At 44.7% G+C, this 19,716-nt stretch overlaps 1 protein-coding gene across 6 annotated transcripts in view; it reads left to right on the top strand.

Annotated features, from left to right (window-relative positions):
• Nucleotides 1-1,484: 1,484 nt before the first annotated feature.
• camk2d2 (calcium/calmodulin-dependent protein kinase (CaM kinase) II delta 2) overlaps nucleotides 1,485-19,716 on the top strand; it is a 37,725-nt gene continuing 19,493 nt past the window's right edge. The window contains exons 1-3 of one of the 6 annotated variants that reach the window (XM_084572427.1): nucleotides 1,485-2,032; nucleotides 4,528-4,622; nucleotides 18,830-18,889. In XM_084572427.1, coding sequence (XP_084428553.1) covers nucleotides 1,971-2,032; nucleotides 4,528-4,622; nucleotides 18,830-18,889 — 217 coding nt within the window. In that variant the 5' untranslated portion in view covers nucleotides 1,485-1,970. The remainder of the gene's footprint in view (nucleotides 2,033-4,527; nucleotides 4,623-18,829; nucleotides 18,890-19,716) is intronic. The other 5 variants (XM_084572424.1, XM_084572422.1, XM_084572425.1 and 2 more) reach the window with 5 other exon arrangements.

The following is a 19,716-nucleotide window of genomic DNA, read 5'->3' as shown; positions in this document are numbered from 1 at the left end:
AAAGTACAGTATGTGTCAGGGCCGGTTTTTGCTATGGGCAATGTGAGCGACCGCCCAGGGCGCAATCTATGTGAGGGCGCTCGAGCGCCCTCCAAAAAACAAAACAAAACAAACAAAACAAAAAAAACTCAAAACAAAAGACTACCGCTCATTTCCATGTCAAGTTAGTGGAGTTGTCTCATTGTCAAGTCAACTTGCTGCTGAGAGTCATACAGGTTGTGTGTGTGTCAGAAGAGGCAAGGGGGAGGGGGGCGAGGGATAGACTGATCCCAGGCCACACAACACAAACTGCTTCCAAATAAATTGTATTTCATTCCTAAAATTAACATAGACCCATATACCCACATGGAATTAATTGGGTTATGTGAAAAATGAAAAAAACGTAACTCCGGTTGATTGACGGGTGAACGGACGGTGTTGGCAAAAGGTAATGCAAATGTTAATGATGTCGAGTCTTCATCTTCATCATGGATCAAAGTAAAAGACCAAAGAAGCCATCAGGTGCCCAGTTCAGAAAAAGAAGAAAAGAAGAAGAGGTTTACGCCCTGGTTCGCCCAGGGCGTAAATCTAGCCAGGACCGCCTCTGGTATGTGTCCCGAATCCAGGCAATTTACTTTATCTTGGCAATCTTGAAGACATCCATCGTGTTTTCTGGCGACACCTGTGGCAAAATGTGGTAACTGCAGGTGTGTTTTTAGACATCAGTTCTCAGAGATCCAGAAACAGGCACTTGTGTGGCCTCCTCAACGAAGCTAACCACAGCATTAGCTTTGGTTATCCTACTGTGTCTGGCACGGAAATAACTGTTTGGTGGCTCACCGGTCACAAACTGTACTTGAGATTTTTTGCTGTTTTTTGCTGAATGCTGACATCGGCTCTGAACACTACAAATCATACAGCTCCATCAGAGGGTCATAGCAGGCCGAGGCACTATTTTGATGCCTCATTTCGCAATAAATGGGAACTTAACAGACATTTATGTAAATTAAACTCTTTAAGATGGGCACTTTAATGTCTCGAGAGACAGATTTACCGCTGATTGGTGTTTAATGGATGAGCTGATCACAGGAGAACCCCAGGCTTACTAAAAATAGAACAGAAGATTTAAGTAAAATCATAATTTTGGGTATTTTCTTCATGCATACACCTTATCTATGCTGTAAAAATGATGGCCAGGTAATAACCTCACTTTGCCATAATGTGCAAATATTCTGCAGGGCTGTGTTGTCATGGATACCTCACAACAAATCATCATTTAGAAGGAGCAATAATGAACTGATATTTTTTTTTTTTTGCAAGTGCTGTGCCCTTGAATTGACAACAGGCTAATTAAAGCTCACCTTTCGGAGCCGATGTGCATCCGAGTCAAATTAGCCTACATTTTCAAACAAACAATTTCGTCATTTTAATTTTTGGGGCGTTTAAATTTGCATTAATTAACGGTCATGTAGCAACCCGTTTTACTACTGTTAGCCTATCTAATATAATGCATTTGTTTTTATTATTTTTATTATAAGTATTTTCTTTGTTATTGGCCTGCGTGTGGATGCAGGCAAAGGGGCGGGACTGAGCGCACAGTTGGGGGTAGGTGCGGTAGTGCGGCGTCTGATGTGTGCAGAAGGGCAACACAGTGCTGGAAGGACACGCACCGGGAAAACCGAAATGCACACAAAATGCTGCGTCCAGGAGCTGTGACAAGCCGCTGGGTGTGAAGAAAATAAAGAAACCGCAAAGCGTAACGCCGAAAACCCCTCTCGTCCAGACCGAGGCACTCGCGCAGGCAGCGTTTTTTGCCGCAGAAATCATTCCACCAGAGCTCCCGCCGATGCGCTTTTGCTGTGCATGAATCCCTCCGTTCGGTTTGCAGGTTCAGGACAAAACCGGGCGGTGTTGACGACTGTGTGTGGTGGATACGCTTTGTGAGTGCACCTTATCTGCGTCTCTGCACACCTCTTGGCACATCCTTCAGGATGGCGTTAACGATCTGCACGAGGTTTACTGACGAATATCAGCTGTTCGAGGAGCTGGGGAAGTAAGGGTTGTTTTTATCATATGTCATCATCCTTGTATTAAATGTCAGCCTGTTATGTAATGCGCCTTGGTTTAGAGGCGCTGGGTTTGGGTTCTCAGTGTCTCCGTGTGTGTTTCTGTTAGTGTGCACGCCGCTGATAGTGTAGCCACGAAACCTTTTGATGCAAGGGGGGGCTGCACACGCTGCCATGCATATCATGCAGGCCTGTACAATGGCATCCCATTAATCCCCCAGTTGAAGCCCTGCTTACGTTTTGTGCTTACGAAAGAAGATGTCTTATGGAGCGTGTCGTCATCTGCCTCCATCCTGTGCAGCCTCTGATGTGGCATGTCGACCTCAGAGGTTGCCACAGCCGGGCATAGGAGCCCCCATGTTAGGAAGCCGAACCAGGCTAAAATGCATCAGGATGAGTGGAAAGGGTGAGATTTGGTAACCCACCCCTCTCCGTCTCACCCCTCTCCCCAATTTATCCTCCAGCGTGACAGAAATACACACTTGGTAATGCGACAGCAGACCATAGTTGAAGATGACACACTCCCCTGCCAGGCACCGAACTGCGGTCAATTATCATACCCAATCAGGGAATTCCTCACCCCTAAGAGAGAGAGACAGAGATAGAGGGTTACCTGCATATGCGTGTGCTCTCTAATTCACGTGTTTGGCTCTCGGAGAGTCTGGATTTATATGCATGTGTGTATCCTGCTTGTGTGGTCATGCACCCGGCGGCCAGTGTTGACTTTCAGCCCAAGCAGAACGAGATATAGAGAATAAGAATGTTCTCTCAGTCCCCCAACTTGCCCGTCCAACCGGAGCAATTGATCTCCGATCACCTGGCTGCACATGGCGGAAGCCTGGGTTTCCAGTGAGGAAGAGGAAATCTCCTCTCAAGCTCGAGCACCCTGCCTTCGTGATCCCGTCCAGCGTTCGTCTTACACCGTCCGTCATTAATAATGCATCCATACTGCTTTTATGGTATACCTTTTAAGTCACCTGATCCCTTTAGCACGGCAACATTTCCCCCACACTGACTGGCAGTGTGGAATAAAGATAAAGATGTTTTTACCATCATCATAACAGGATGTCTTCCGATTACATTTGCGTGCGGCATCGTGGCCAAACTGGAAACTTAGCAAAGTGAATGTGACAGAAATAAACCAATAAACGTGACGTACCAGCATGTTTGCACGTTTCATCTCGTGCATGGCAGCATGGGATACAAAATTTTGAGCTTCCATTCATGTAATATGTCAAAATCTCTGTATAGTAAGGAAAATACAGCAACATTATGTTAAAACACAGACATAGTCCAATGGTCCAGGCAAGGACTCTGCTACATTTGCCTTTATTTTACTTTAAACTCAAGGCAATTGTGTTGTCCTATTGCTGTACTATATTCTGTTCTGTAGTACTGTGCAGACACACTTATCATATGCACTAAACGCTGTCATGTTGCCCAAGTAAACAGTCAACCAAAATTCTTATGTAACATGTTATGCTATGATCATTTCCTTTAACAAATCCCCTTTAAATTAGAGGTAAGCTTTAGTGGCAAGCTGCTCACTCCAGAGGATGTTGGGTAACAAATTCATGGTACACATCACTTTATACCCAGCAGCTAGTTGCTACATAGACGCAAAATGTGAGTTACTTCCTACAGTGGTACTACATTAAGTGATAGCCGGGGTTTGTTTTTGAGGTATTGAGTATTCCTCATATGTTACTGATATCTCTGATGTTGTTAAGATGGGGCTTTGCAATGGAGGAGAACTAGTTTTACTTGAAAGAACAGCCGTGCACAGACAGAGGAGGAGGTTGGATAGCGGCGCCGCCTTGCACGGCCGCAGAGCCGAGGCAGGTGGACCACTCCATGGCTGCATTTAGAGACGAGAGATGCGGCACTCCGCTCCTTCCCTCCCTCAAATATAGCTGACCTAGTTTTTCTGATCTTCATACATGTGCCTGAAACACCAGAGCAGCACACGGGCTGAAACAATAGAAGGCCTTGTTGGCGCGTTTGCAGGTGTTAATAGACGCCGGTGGTGATTTGGACAGCGTGTACCGTAGGTGTGGTGGTGTGTGAGTATAGCTACCTGCAAAAAAGTTAAAATGTCACCGTCAATAATTAATGTAGCTCCGTGGCGTCCGAGTGGGGTGCTTGATAAAGCAAAAATCATTATTTAAGCCAGGTTTACCGGAGTAAATCGGAAAACCCTGTTTTATGAAGTAGGTTTCAGGAAGTTTCCATGGCAACGCATCCCTCCAGACTGGCTTTCAGGGTTAGCTCCACCCCAGGGTCCAACTCTGCTGCCAGTATCTTGCATTCAAAATGAAACGACGTTCAAAATGAAACAGTAGAGGTCAGAACGTGCAATGAATGTCAAGTTTATGGCGGTATACCTTAATTGTCTATCGAGCGTTATGGATCATACCATATACTGTTGCTGTTACTTTGACCTTTTCGTGAATACACCCGTAAATATTTCTGTTTATTTCAGGGGCGCCTTCTCTGTGGTCAGGAGGTGTGTGAAGATCTCCTCCGGACAGGAGTATGCTGCCAAAATCATCAACACCAAGAAGCTTTCTGCCAGAGGTAGGACACACACACACACATGCAGAGGCACGTACGCTACACACAAGCAGAAAGGCATTCTCTGAGTGTCACTGAGTCACATGTGGATGAGCTGCGAACATCGCTGCCCCTGAAACCGGCTTTGGGGCTCTGAAAGAGAGAGAGAGAGAGCAAGTTAGAGCGTGTCTTAACGTCAGCGGGCGAGCGACAGACAGGCGCAGGGGGAGGAAAGGACTCATCTGGATTTTGGATGATTAAGTTTTTTTTCGCGTGTGCAGAAGAAAAACATCGAAGGCCTCAAGTAATGCAGCCTAACGCCGCATTTGCTCAGTTGCACTTTTTTTTTCGAGACGTGCGCTTGTCCCTCTTATTCGTGTCATTCAAACGTGTCCTCTGGTTTCTGTGTAAATGTTTGCCACGCACAACCTTGTGTGTGTGCGCGTGCGTGTGTTCTGTATTGATTCAGGGCTCTGGCTGGTCTTGTCGTCCCAGGGGCAGATCTCTTGCGAAGCCGACCCAGTTCTTTCACATCCGTCACTGTAATTGTAGCTGCTGGCCTGGTTGCCTCAGGCTTGGGACGCACACACATACACACACACACACACACACACACACACCCACACCCATATATATATATATATATATATATTCACCCCCGAGCTCATGAACACACACACGCTCAAAAATGCGTGCACGCGCATGCACACACATGACCCAGGAACTGCTAACAGGCTATTTGTGATTACAAACCAATGGTGTGTTCTCCTTTTGTGGAGCCAGCGGTGTGTTTGTGTCACTGCTTACTTGTTTGTGACATCCAGGTGTTTCCGTAACACGAGCCCTCCAACTAAAATAAAAATTTGCAGCAGTTAACTTAAAACGCTAAAGCTTGGCTGAAGTCGCGAGCCACCGCTTCGTTGCGGCGATGCAAATCTGCGGTTTGTAGTAGTGTAGTAGTATGTGTGTGTATTAACAGGCCGCCCCTCCCCCTCTTTGCAGTATTTTACCTTTCATTCCATTCCAGCAGCCCCATCGGTCTCTCTCCTCCTCATCATCCTCCCTCTCCATGTTCTCTGCTCTTATGTCTTTTCCTTCCCCTCCCTCTTTCATACCTGGTGGTTTCCAAGACGCTGTTATATTTTTCAGCAGCCATCTAGCATACCCACCCCCTCCTTTCTTGCTCCCTCCTTCGCTGATACCTCACCATCTATCCCCGCCTTCGCTCCTGCGTTCCTCTGCTCCTCATACCCTCTCCTTTTCTTTGCTCCTTTCAGTCTGTGCCTTCCTTTTCTGCTTCGTCCCGCTTCCCTCCCTCTTCTCTTGACAGTTCTTTCGCCCCTCTCTTTCACTTTTTTTGTCCTTCTTCCCGTCGGCCCATGTTGACCCTCTGGGTTGCTGAGTGCGGTGTTGGTAACAGACACCTCGGGAGACGGATCAGTGTCTCACCGCTTGCATGGACGGATTTTCCAAAAATACTGCAAAGAATTATCTCACCACTTGTGCATGTGGGTCTGCGCTCACAAACGCGCACACACTCTCTTTTTTTTTGCTTTGTGTGCGCACAGAGGTTTACATACTGGGCATGCTTGCGTGTCAGATATGGTCTTACCGTCCTTCCGCGATAAGCCTTAGAATTGCAACTCTGATTCCCCTCTCTCTGGCAGGATCATGACCTCCCCCCAACCCCTCTCCGCCACTGTGTGCGCTTGAGTATGCAAGTGCGTGTGTGTGTGTGATACTATATAATTGAGAGGGGTTTAAGGGAAGGGATTGGTGGGATTGGTGGCAAGCAGATCAAGGCACTGTGTGCGCGCGTTTTTATTTATTTATTTATTTATTTATTTATTCTATGGTCATGCATGCACACATGTGCGTTGGGCCTATAGGACCAGTCACAGTCCTGCAATCTGCAATCCCGATCATGCAGCATTTCATTAAAAGCAGCAGATGAGTCGGTGAATGAGAGGAAGTCGTGGAGTGACGGAGGGGAAGAAAAGGATAGGAAGCAGAGGCAGAGAGGCTGATAATCAAAAGAGAGAAAGGGAGGATGGCAAGTCAATACTTTAGAGGGCGCGTGCGTCTGCGCTCGCCTCATTCCTCGCAGCAGTCGGAATATTTGTCCACTCCCATCGCGCGCGCGCGCGTCGGGGGTGCTGTCGCTTTTGTCACTTTGCATTTGCCTGCGATGTGCTGGGTATGTGCGACCGTGTATCTGCGGCCGTGCAGGTGCTTGTGTGCGTGCCTGTAATCCCTCATCTGTCTGAGTGTGTCCGTGTGCGTGGGTGTCCGTCTTTGTGAGTCTGCGCTCGCCTGACTACAGTATGTGGCCCTTTCAGCTCGGGTTGGCAGTTGGGTAGCTTTGCACTGTTTTAATCTGTTGCAATAAAGATGTTTTGAATATTAAAAAAAAGCAGGCATTGGGCATCCAGCTGTGTAAAAATAGTGGGCGATAAGATAATCAGAAGAAGTAGTGCAATAGTTTCACATTGAAATATTGCATTTTATCTTCCCCCGAATTCTTATCTTTCATTTTTAAGAAATGCACCATGTTGGCAAAGATTTGGGACAGATTTACTGTCTCTTTCCGGTCTTGATGTCATTCCAGTCCACTGATCCACGACTGACCCTACTGTACAAGGATTTGTCCTCTTTCCTGCCTCCCTGCTTTCCTCTTGCCTCTCTTTTTCGTTGCAAGTCTTCGCTCCGTGCCACTGTGACTATGTTTCACCTCACATTTAATTCAAGGGAAGGCGGGAGAGGGGAGGGAAGCGATAAGAAAGACACAGAGATAGACAGAGACACAGGAGGGAAGGAAAGGAAGGAGGGGTCACATGACTCACTGGGTACTTGAAGGCTAAAAATAAATGCTGGTCGTGCTCTCACTCTGTGTGTGTCTCTATCTCACACACACACACGCAGACACACACACACACACACACACACACACACACGATTGAAGATATTCTATCTTTTGCAAGGAGCCAGGTTTTGGGTTTCAGTCGACGCTCACCTGTTATGCATACCAGACTGCCAGCGGTCGCAGGAAAGTGTGTTTCTACAGCATCTATGTATATGTGGGTGGAATTTAGATAATCTGGTGTAAAGATGAAAGACATGTCGCGTGTAACACAGGAAAACCAACCAGACAATGATGGGATGTGGTCGAGTCTAGAGACTGAAAATTGAGGTGTTTTTGTCAAGCGACTATTCTTAAAGGTCAAGAATGAACGCTCAAGCTCGGCAGAAGACACTATTTCACAGCTCTGAAACGGCAATATGTGGACTTCAAGATTTAACAGAGATTTCAGTATTCATTTTTTTCCCCTCCTCCTCTTTCCTCCTTCGGTCCGTTTAAAAAGCACATAGACGATCCAACTATTTATCACCAAAACAATCAGAGCCGTGTTTTCCTTCAGCGAACCGGCCTTAGCCAGTGAATGTAGTGCATGCTGATTAACTGTGTGGGGATGCAAACATGACATCAACCGGAAAACATCCCGCTGCTGGTGAAATCGACAGTCATTAGATAAAAATGTCATCTTTTGAATTCGTTGGAATCAAAATTGCAGCTCTTGCATTTTTCACATGTCAGGAATTCAGAAAGAACAATTGATCGTTCAGCCCGGAATAACCTAAAGTATGACTAACAAGCCTAATGGACTGTGCAGAAAGCAAGGACATTCTTAATTACAGAGTAGTGCATCTGTCTCTATTTTCCTCCTACCTCCCTCTCTCTTTCACTCTGCCTATTGTTTGCCCGTCTTTGTTTTTTTTTTTGTCCTTTTTCTGGATCTCTGGTAATCTGTTGCTCTTACAGTGAAACTATAGCCGGTTAGCATCTTTAGTTTGGTGTCCTTCTGCAGGTGTCTGCAACTCATATCTGTCTCTAGAAAGAGCTGTTAAGAGTGATTGATGGGCATTGAATCAGAGCCCCTGATATCAACAGATTTTAAATTACCAACTGGAAATATGAGATTTGCTTATCCAGATTTTCTTTCCTAAAGTCCCACCGCTACTGCAGCTTTTCTTTTCTGCCAAAAGTCGCTGCAATAGGTGCAGAGCGCAGTTCAACTGCAACTTCCTGCCCTCGTTGCATTACAACGATTGCTCTCTCCACCATGGTGCGAAAGAGAGTGGGTGGAAAGTTTTGGCGTCCTCTCTAGGGCAGGGCTGTCAAACATGCAGCCCGCGGGCCAAAGCTGGCCCCGCCAGAGTGTCCAGTCTGGCCCGCGGGATGAATATGCAAAGGAAGAGTAGATGAAGGAGAAAAGAGGATGATGAGAAGGGGAAGGAGGAGAGTGAGGAAAAGGAGAAGAAGTTGGTGGAGAAGAAGAAAATGATGGAGAAGGAGGAGCGGAAGGAGGAGAAGCTGAAAAGGAGGAGGAGGAAGAAAATAAAAATGAAAAAGAAGGAAGAAGAAGAGTAGAAGGAGGAGGAGAGGAAGATGGAGGAGGACGGAGGAGGGGGAGGAATAAGAGGAAGAAGAAGGGAAGGAGGAGGAGTAAGAGAAGGGGGAGAATGAGGAAGAGGAGAAGAAGAAAATGAAGGAAGAGGAGGAGAAGTAGATGGAGAAGGAGGAGAAGCCGAAAAGGAGGAGGAAGAAGATAAAAATGACAAAGAAGGAAGAAGAAGAGGGGAAGGAGGAGGAAGAAGATAAAAATGAGAAAGAAGGAAGAAGAAGAGGGGAAGGAGGAGAAAGAATAGAAGGAGGAGGAGGACGAAGAAGGAGGAAGAGGAGGATTGAAAATCAGAAAGAATGAAGAAGAAGGAGTAGGAGGAATAGGAGAAAAAGGGAAGAAAAAGAAGGGGGAGGAGGAGTAGGAGAAGGGGGAGAATGAGGAAAAGGAGAAGAAGGTGGTGGAGAAGAAGAAAATGAAGGAGGAGGAGGAGAAGCCAAAAAGGAGTGGGAGGAAGAAGATAAAAATTGAGAAAGAAGGAAGAAGAGGGTAAGGAGGAGGATGAGTAGGAGGAGGAGGAGGATAAAGAAGGAGAAGGAGGATTTGTTATGTCAAATCAGAAAGAAGGAAGAAGAAGAAGGGGGAGGAGGAGGAGGAGGAAGAGGAGGAAGAAGAAGAACATCATAATGTACTTATGCATTAAAACAAAGGATGGATCTGGAGTTGTTGTCATTTGGGATCAAACTTGGTTGTGTGTGGCCTCTCAGCTAAAATGAGTTTGACATCCCTGCTCTAGGGCCTCGTTGGCAGGCTTTGCAGACACCAGTAGATTTGGCCAAGTCTGTAATTTTCCTTAAACTATTTTGAGTGTGAGACCGTGTGTTTATTCTGTTTCAAAGTCTGAACCATGTCTTGTGCTTCCAGATCTCTTTATTCAATTATTTTACGCAACATGTTTTTCCTCTTTCTGGGAAGCCTTATGAGAGCTTTTTTTCTCTATGGGGGGGGGGGGCATTTTATTACTCTTGTTGATGTGTCAGACATGATATCCTTTCGTATTATGTTTTTGTATTATTCTTCTGCGATAATGGGTATTGTTTTTGGTACCTTGCCGCTGCCAGTGCTCCCCAGTCCTTTAGTCAGAATAAAGAATAACTTGCACATTAGGGATTCATTGCTACATTTAAATCCACGGTATATGTGTGTGTGTGTGTGTGTGTGTGTGTGTGTGTGATCGGAAGCATGTCTTTGTGTCTTGTGTCTTTGTCCGGATGTCTTTGGCACAGCATCGGCGTTCCCTGATTAAACCACTTTTCCATATTAGTCTAATGCGTGTTTCTGCACACGCCGGATAAGATAAAGGCAGGCATTACCCCACGTTAATAGACTCCCAGCACGACTCTTGGGGCAGTTTTATCTGTAACACCAACCACCTTTTGTTTCTCCTCAGAAGAGAAAGCAGGGCCAGTTATCAGCCTCATAATTCTTCCTCTATTGGGAACCAGTGGAGGGTGACGGTGTCTTGGCGTCCTGGATGGTTTCGTCGCGTCCCTGCTTTCTGCGGGGGGTACAATGGAAACGTATGAAGGAGAAGTACTTAGCCGCCTGCCACAGAGGATGTTACATTCACCCCACTACATCGTTTTAATTAAAACACTTAATTAAATTGGAGCAGAGCAATTCTTGTCCCCCGTCGTTTAGGTCATACATGTGTGTGTTGCGCATTTGTGTGTGTCTGTAGGGTTAGGAGGACTTAAGAAATTGATTAAATTATTGATATCTTTAAAAGGGTTAATCGACACAGGTTCATCAGAGGATTTTTTAAAGGTGTTCATTTTGTCTGACGAAGCTCTCGCATAACATCCAATTTACAGTGATGTAAAGCAGGTCACATTTGAGAAGCTGGAACCAACAAGATGTGGCGTTTTTTTAAATTTATTTTGTCAGTAATTGTCGATATCCTGATAATTAATTGCTGCACAGGTATCTGCAATAATTAAACCACTAAGACACAGAGAACGTTTGTGTGAATGACTTTGAAACATGCCCTGGATCTCTGTAAAGCTCCGTGTGAATGTAGAAACAGCCCTTCGTGTGATTTAATACCATTTTGTCTTCTCCACCAAAGAAACCCGACCTTACAGACGTAATTGGATTATAATTGCATTAAGTTATGTGGTGTTGGTTCTCCTAAGTTTTGGAGGCGTTTCCAATTCAACCCACATGCAGAAATATTTTGGTGTCGGCTCCCCCTGATGACTTGCAATGTGCTCGCTGTGGAAAGCAGCGGGTCAGCCAATGTTCTGCTTTTTATACTCGGCGCATCGGCTGCTGTTACAGTTCGGGGAGTCAACAAGCAAAACTGGGGTCAGCGCCTTGGCTATTTTGTCACGGCCGACGGAAGACCTAGTTTCGAGTGTGCGCGTTTGTCGCGAAAATATCCGTGCGAGAAAAATAATCTCACACTAACTGCCTCTTTGTGTTTTACTCCTCCTTTCCAGTTTGTGATACAAACCCTCGACTTCACAGCCCTTGGATGGTATCTTGTGACATTAGCGCAGCCCGAGTAAAATATTGCCCTTTCCGTTCCTTCTCTCCTGCAGCAATAAATGCCACGCTCTTCACATCTGATGTAGCTAAGTGTTCTGGTCTGTGCAAAGTGTTACTGCTGCATACAGGTCACACTGTCATTATTAGCCAGTTAATTAACTCACCGCTTAATATAGAAGTCAATGGTAAAGACATTTACTACTGCAGATCTTCTGGGCTGGTGAGACATGCCTTCAGAAAATCAACTTGTAATTGAAACTTAAAAAATAATTGTCAACATTTGGTATCAGAATCTCAGGTTGCTGTTAAAGGGGAACTACTGTTTTTTACAACCTGGACCTTATTTCTGGCATAAAATACTATCGTTCACTCACCCATATAACTTTGATGTTATTTGGAGTCGTTTGTCAGATATTTAGATCCGCATATATCCATATAGTGGGAGTGAATGGGGCACCGAAACGCAGCCTCTAAATAACGCATTATCTGCCACGAAACTCATTCATTTCACCAATATTTTGTTATGATACGCTAGTGCTATTCCCTGTTGAGTCTAGAGTTACCGGTTATCTATTCCCGGACGTGCAGCGGTTTGTTGTTCTTTGGCCAACTGTTCTTCTCTCTGCCTCCGCATCCTCCTTTCAACGAGTTCCTCATCCGTATACTCCGGCTCAAAACGGTAGGGACGTCCATCATAAACAAAGTCGTCGTCCACAACCTCAGAGTATTCAGCCATGTTGCAAAAAACTAGCAGTAGCAAATTACAGGTAAACAAGCCACGCGGGGTGAGCGCGGCGCTCAGAGATGACATCATCCAGGTCAGAGGTTATTAGGTCAATCTACAGACCCCGGATGATGATAACGGGTAACTCCAGACTCAACGGGGAATAGCACTAGAGTGTTATAACAAAATATTGGTCTAATGAACGAGTTTCGCGGCAGATAATGTGTTATTTAGAGGCTGCCCCATTCACTCCCACTATATGGATATACGCGGATCTAAATCTCTGACGAACAACTCCAGATAACACCAAAGTTATATGGGTGAGTAAACGATCGTATTTTATGCCAGAAATAAGGTCCAGGTTGTAAACAATGGTAAATCCTCTTTAAATGACTACTTGACATTATTATTAGTTGCATCTGACTAATGAAAAGGGGCTGAAATTATTCCACGGTAACTTACGAATAGAGTGTGGAAAAAATTACCTCATTTACATCCTGTAAATCCCAGCAGTAAGAGTAAACTGAAAATCCTAACTGTCATAATAGTAATAATATTATAATGAATCAATTTGTTAGTTTCAGTATAATTTCCAGATAATCAGTCTGCTTCTGCTCCGTCTAGCCGCACATTCACTGTCTATCTCTTTGTCTGAATCTCCTTTTTTGTATTCAGCTGTCCGTCTCTGTCAGACGTCTGTCCCCAAAACTGCTAGCCTCGGACTCAAAGGATGTCAAACTACAAAAGGCAAAGATAACACGCACGCACGTGTACGTCGAGCGCACATACGCGGTGGTGCAGTGCGGATGTGGACGACACACATCAAAAAGTGAAAGAAAGAAGCGGCGGCGCCGGGAGCAGAGGTTGGGGTGACTTGTGGTCTGCTGTGGAAAATCTGGCATTTCTCTTGTTTCGCAATAATCTTTTTTTTTGAGTCGAAAGTTGGTCAGCAACTTTTCCATGCGGAGGACTCAGATATTTGCTTACATTTTTTAAGTTACAAGCAAGTCACTGTTATTACATTAACTTTGCATTACTCATAGTTCTCAGAACAGTGCAAATGCTGTTACCATTAAAGCCTGAAATAAGAGGATTATTGGCAGAGTTACTTCCAACTCCCTTACATATTTTTGTCAGCCAAATTCAGATTTCTTCAGATGCGTTAGCAAATAATTTCTTTGGAAAACATGCACACACCTCCCATTAATCTCGAATCTGAAAGTACAAGCGTGGTTTTGACCAGAACTTCAAATTAAATTTGCTATTTATGCCAACATTTTACACAAATAACCAATAGGAAGCGTTGACATTTTATGATCATTCACGATCTTCTGCAGAAACACTGTTGAATGTGACTATATTTAGTCTTCCCTACAGATATTACATGAATTTGGACTGACCTGAATGTAAAGTGCAGCTTGACTGCTTGGCAGAGACGAGGTGATAATTCTTGTTCTGGCAATTAGTAACTTAATTAATTTGGAATCATATTGCCACTGGCTATGAACCTTTATATTGATATGAATATAAATTACATAAAGTGTTTTTAACTCCTGAATTCTAGTAATAATACATGTTGCTGCAAGTTTGTTTAATTCAGTTATTGCACAATTGCAGCTCTCATCTGCGGGTTAAAGAGACAACAACACAATTTAAGTAGCTCCAGGCTTGCGTTTGACAAACAAACATAACTTTTCAGCCTCTGTTTACATTTTTCAGTCCATTGTTTACATTCCCACTTGCACATCGATATATCGTTTCATATTGTTAGGCATTTGGGTGGACGGCAAAAGAAGAATTTCACCGGACAGGGAAACATGTTTCTACACTGTGCACGTGACAGTAAACTCTGTGAATGTTGAATCTTGAATAAAAGACAACAGGGCCGCCCTGAGCGTTGCACAAAAGGTGAAATCCTAATCTGGACGGCACAAAGGCTACATGCTTCAGCACGGCAGCCAAGAAATAGATGGTTTTTGACAAGATGGTTTATGATGTGGCAAATGCAAGAGGTCAGCGTCCTGCAGACGGGACGGCAGCTGACTGCGGTGCAGCTCTTGAGAGGCCCTGCACCTGTCTCCTGATTCCTCATTTAGGTAGGCCGCTTTAGATGCGTGTATATCTGTTGCATCTGTCACACAGCAATATAACAGAAAGTCAAAACAGAAACTTTAGAAAAGTGAAAGTATTCATTCCCATACACCATGACTATTCTTCCACAGATGTGTTGAAATGTTTGTATTGCACATAGAAATACACGGGGGATTAAAGAGGAAGAGGGATTCGCCACAGCCTATACAAGTTGTGTAACTGTTTTTTTTTTTTTCTTCCCGTAAATGTAAAATTACAAGAAAAACTGAAACATGTTTAACAAGCAAAACTGTTCAACTTTTCACCTCACACCAAGTCATAGACTTCATACATTAACAGTAATTCTGCAGACGGCGCTCGGCTTAGATCAGGCCAAAGCGATCCAGATAATCTCGAACGACAAAAGTCTGCACAATTACACTGGCCTCGCGTTAATGTCGAAAATGCCGCTGTCAGTTTTGACCGCGTAAGCAAAACACCTCTCTCTCTCTCTCTCTACTGTCCGCGGCGACGGGGCTCGGGCTGGCACATGCACCGATGCGTTTGGAGTGTTGCAAAGCGTTTTTGTCAGCCAGTCACAGCTCATTGTTGTCAGCCGGAGACGTTTTGAGAGTCGGGCGGATTTCAGAGTCGCTTGCAGCAGAAGTGTGTTGAGGGGAAGGTGTAAAATGCGATTTGCTTGTCTATTGAAAATAAAAATGCTCTGGTAAGCTAATATGCGCTAGTCACACCTTCACTGCATTTAACGTGTATATTTATGAAGTCTGCGAAAATACTAATAATAATCTCTTGAGGGAAAACTGCATAGCACAGAGATCGTAACTAAAACTCTTCCTCATAAAGTTGTCAACATTATGTGGTCTGGATCATTCTGTTGTATATCTATATACAATGATAGGTTCTAATCGTAAGAGCTTAATGGTTTGTTTATTCTTATTAAGCCAACACAGTGGAAGTGTTTCCTTTTAATGTGTGTTTTTCATCATCTCCTAAAATCAACAGCATACTATCCACATTTTCCTGTTTTGGCAGAGCTTTCAGCGGCGTCCTGTCTTCTGCAGAAGTAATCTTATTGTGCCAAATACATGTTGCAGCTGCAGAGGCTGTAGCTACAGGCTCCACCGAGAAGTGACTGTTTTGACATTTCGTTTTTGTATTCATCACCGATGCTCGCTGCTCTCCTCTCGCTGTTCCGTACACAGCTAAAATCTCAACATCTTATCTGCTGCAGTACAGTATCTTTAAAGCCTGACTTCCCACTTTCCATCCCCGTCCAAGTTCACGCTGCGGTGACAGGTTTATTGGTTTGACAAGAGCAGACGTGCTCACGTGGACGTCAGACGCAGGTGTGCTTCCACGGAGCGAGCTGCTCGGGCTTGGCTGCCTGCAATTCCGCGGAGTTTGATAGTTGCGAGTGAACTCCCGACGTCTGCCATTTGCATGCAAGCCTGGTTCCACTGCAGAGGAGAGGAGAGAGGCCTGACGCTCTGATTGGTGCAGGAGTTGCTAGACAACAGATGTCCAGCCGGCTAGGAGGTGGACTACCTGTGGAGGAGGGAGAGGGGGAGAGAGAGAGAGAGAGAGAGAGAGGGGAGGCAGACAGAGTGAAAGAAAAGTGGAGGTGGAAAATGATGGAGAAAAGGAGTGAGGCTGTCATATTACAGACATTTATAGTGTACAGTGAGTGGGCTGCAGCAAAAAATACATCCTAACACGAATGCCTTTGTACTATATGTGCTGTTCACTGGTGAGTCAATCAATTTAAAAAGTGACGGCCTGTTTGTGAAGGATCATATTTTCTTATGAAACCCCCCTGGAGTATTTTAGTGTGGTTTCCCAATTGTGCCGTGATTAATGCTTCTGCAAAATTAAAGTCTCTGGGATTCATGCACCACACGGAGTCCACGCAAATCCCAAATGTTTCCCACGGGTTGAGATTTGTTTCGCCTGTGGTTTTTTGCAGGGACGTTTGCTTTCCAACAAGACCAATTGGAGAAGGAAGGTTTCCTGAATATCTACGTCCAATCTGCAAGAGAGTAGTTTTCACACTTTCAGCTAAATTGCCAAATTGCCTTTTTGACCATCTGGCGTGGGAGTGGGCAGCCAGATGTACTTCTCTGTACTGCACTTTCCAGAAAGTTTTGAAACTAAAACTGCGACCTCAAGTTCAGCAGAGTGTTCTGCTTTCTAATAATTCGTCTATTGTTGAAGGCTGTCATGATGAATTATGATGTGTCCTTACTGTGAGTGAAGAGGTTTATACAATACAAGACTGATTTGTTGGCATATCTGTAACAGATAATTGATGTTTTGTGCATGCAGTGCGAACATAAGTCGATTCACTTAAATCCCTCTCATGACAAAAGCAAAGCTGTGTAACGTGATGCAGCTGGACTAAAATAAATATTGACGCATAACCGAATCTATCGTGAATTAGTGTGGACGCTGAAGGGTGATGTGGGATTCATGTGAGGCTGATATGGCGCGATCGGGGACCTTGCTCGGAGGTTCCTGCTAATCATGCAGTAATGCCCTTGTTTCTGGCTGTGCCTGTCAGGATGCATGTGTGCCAGTAAGCTGTCAGCGCACTTGAACCTAATGGAATTTGGTGTGTTCTCAGAGGCAGGCTTGTGACCACATGAAAAGACAAACACATACAGGTTCTGTATGCTGGAGCGCCTTTGTTTAAAACGAAGCCGTGGCTGAGAATCTTCCCCCCAGACGTATTCAACATCTTCATCACCCCCGCAGCTACTGTCACGGATGTAACTGTCCTTTTATTGATTTATAGATTTTGTCTGCTTGTTTTAAATGGATCCAGATTCATCTCTATCGCTGTGACTGGTAAACGTCACCTTCTGACGGTCTTTCGGTCCAAGTTCCGTCCCATCCGAAGCGCTGCAAGCCCCCGAGTTTGTCTGCGTGTCTGCCTGTTGCTTCCCGTGGATGTGCCGCACTGACACACGCCGACGCCTGGGCCTGTAATGAGAACGAGACGCCCGGCGTTCTCTGTTGGTCTCGCTGCTTCTGTGCTGCACTGAGCCCGCAGTTTCCATAGCATCGAGAGCAGAGAGGAAGGAGACGCAGATGAGAGTGAAAAATAGGCGTCCTATTTTATTTGGAGGAAAAAAAAAAATCTGAACTCGCTGCTCTTCTTCTCTCACTCTCTCTCTTTCTCTGTCTCTCTGTGTCTCGAGGCAAAGTTGAAGTGGGTCGCCTCAGCACTGTACTGTACTGTGTGTTACTCATTGCAACGACTGCTGTTCTGACTCAGTTGTTCCGAATCGGGGTCACTGGACTTTGGTTTCTTGTGACTGAGAGATTTTGTGCATCACTTCTCGTTCACCAAGTCAGATGAAATCAGTCTGGCCTCACACAGGAGAGACCCGAGGTGCTGTCTGAGCTGCCATATTTCCTGTCTGGGCTCCTGTCCCAGTTCTGTAGGAACACGGCAACTCTTAATACCTGCTGTCGCTTTCTGTTTCTCACCGAGGACAGACCGTGTCGTGTTCGGTTCGAGACACGTGGTGTCTTTCCTGTTGGCAGGCGTCTGGGTGTATTATCAGATTCTTTAGAGTTGAATTTTACAGAATTTAATTTAATCTGACACATTTAAATGTACAATTCACGTTGGATTTATGCGGAAAAGAATGAGTCACGTTCCAATCAGACCTAGAATATTTATAAATGCATTAGATGTTCATATCTATTCCTCACTAGCCCTGTGAAATAAACACATTATCGCATAATTAGAACTTTATTACACTGATACAGATGTTAAGTTTCAATATTTCCATAAAGATTGTGATTAATATTTGATATTTCCTGCAGTGGATGAATGAAAAAAGAGAAAGCTGCCCTGATATAACTGAATAAGAATGTCTCTAGGGATTTCTCTCACATAAAGGTTGACTGACTTTATCAATGTGGTGGTGATGTAATCATATTCAGTTGTTGAACAAATATTCACATAGTGATTAAAAGCGCAGGGTATTTATTAATAGTTAAGGTAACAGGTTAACCTTTCATTTCATTTTTATTTATTTTGCCCTCAGAGGCATTAGGGGAGCCGACGTTGAGTTCGACAGCGGAGGTCAACGCGCGTCCGCCGCGGCTGTTTGCTCTGTTTGTTGTTCACTGCCGCCTGCCCGCTCGTGGCACATAACCAAACACATATCAGGTCACATTATTTTTGTCAAGCATTTCAGTTCTGATAAGGAAAAGAGCAAGCTGAAGCAAAGCCAGCGCACACACAGACACACAGACACACATACCCCCCTCCCGGACGGACACCACGGAAACACACACTGACGCCGACAGCGATGCCCTTCAGCGCGTCCTCCACCGACTCAAAACTAACCCTCGCGCCAACTTCACGTTACATGGTTTAGAGAGCCCCGTCGACGCAGGGGGATAACGAAGCGCGTTGAAATAACCTGTCTCTCTTTTTGTGTTTTTCTTTTTAGATCATCAAAAGTTGGAGAGAGAGGCGAGGATCTGCCGTTTGCTGAAGCACCCCAACATCGGTGAGCGGCGTGTCCTCGATCTCAAAATATGCATAAACACACACATTTTGTGTTCGGGTCCCCTGTGGCGTCTGTAACGGCCATTCATCTTCTAGACACACTTATGAGAGAGTGCGCTTGTGTGTGTCTGTGTGTGTGTGTGTGTGTGTGTGTGTGTGTGTGTGTGTGTGTGTGTGCGCAAGTATCTAATGAGGATGTACCTGCAAGAGCTGAGTCATCAAAAAGACACAGGATCCTTACACCCTCTCTCCCTCTCTTTCTCTGAACCACTGACCTTTCACACACTCTTCCATCCTCATTATTCCTCCGACAGAAGCTGCCGCTCCTCTTTTGTTTTCACACTCATCCACACATGCTCTTTCTTTACCTCAACGTTGTTGTTTCAGATTGAAATAACATACTTGTCTCTTTACAATACGTGAAAAGCTGTCACAGAGAACCCTAAAAAGGCGTGTAGTATCGTTTTGCAATTGCTCAGTTGGTTTTGTGGACATTATTATAGCCAAAACCTGCCAATTAAATCCCCAGTTTATTTATGTTTCAATGCTTGAGATGCTTCAGAAGACAGCGGCGGTTTAAAGAAAGTCGTAAGCGAGGCGTACTTCCTCATATTGGAGTGCAGGAGTCATATCCGTGATGTCCAAATGTGTGAATCAGAATCTTATTTAGTGTCGCATTAGAAGAATTTGTATTGGGAGTTTCTGTGCAGTAAACACAAGTATAAGTAGGTAAATGAGTTAAAATATACAAATAATAAATAAAAAATCTTACGTATGAATAGATTTAAATAAAGAAGGAATTTGTTAATACACAGGATAAGATGTTAT

This window comes from Chelon labrosus (genome assembly GCF_963514085.1).
Source record: "Chelon labrosus genome assembly, chromosome: 2".
Lineage (NCBI taxonomy): Eukaryota > Metazoa > Chordata > Actinopteri > Mugiliformes > Mugilidae > Chelon > Chelon labrosus.
This window is presented reverse-complemented; position numbering and strand designations above follow the sequence as displayed.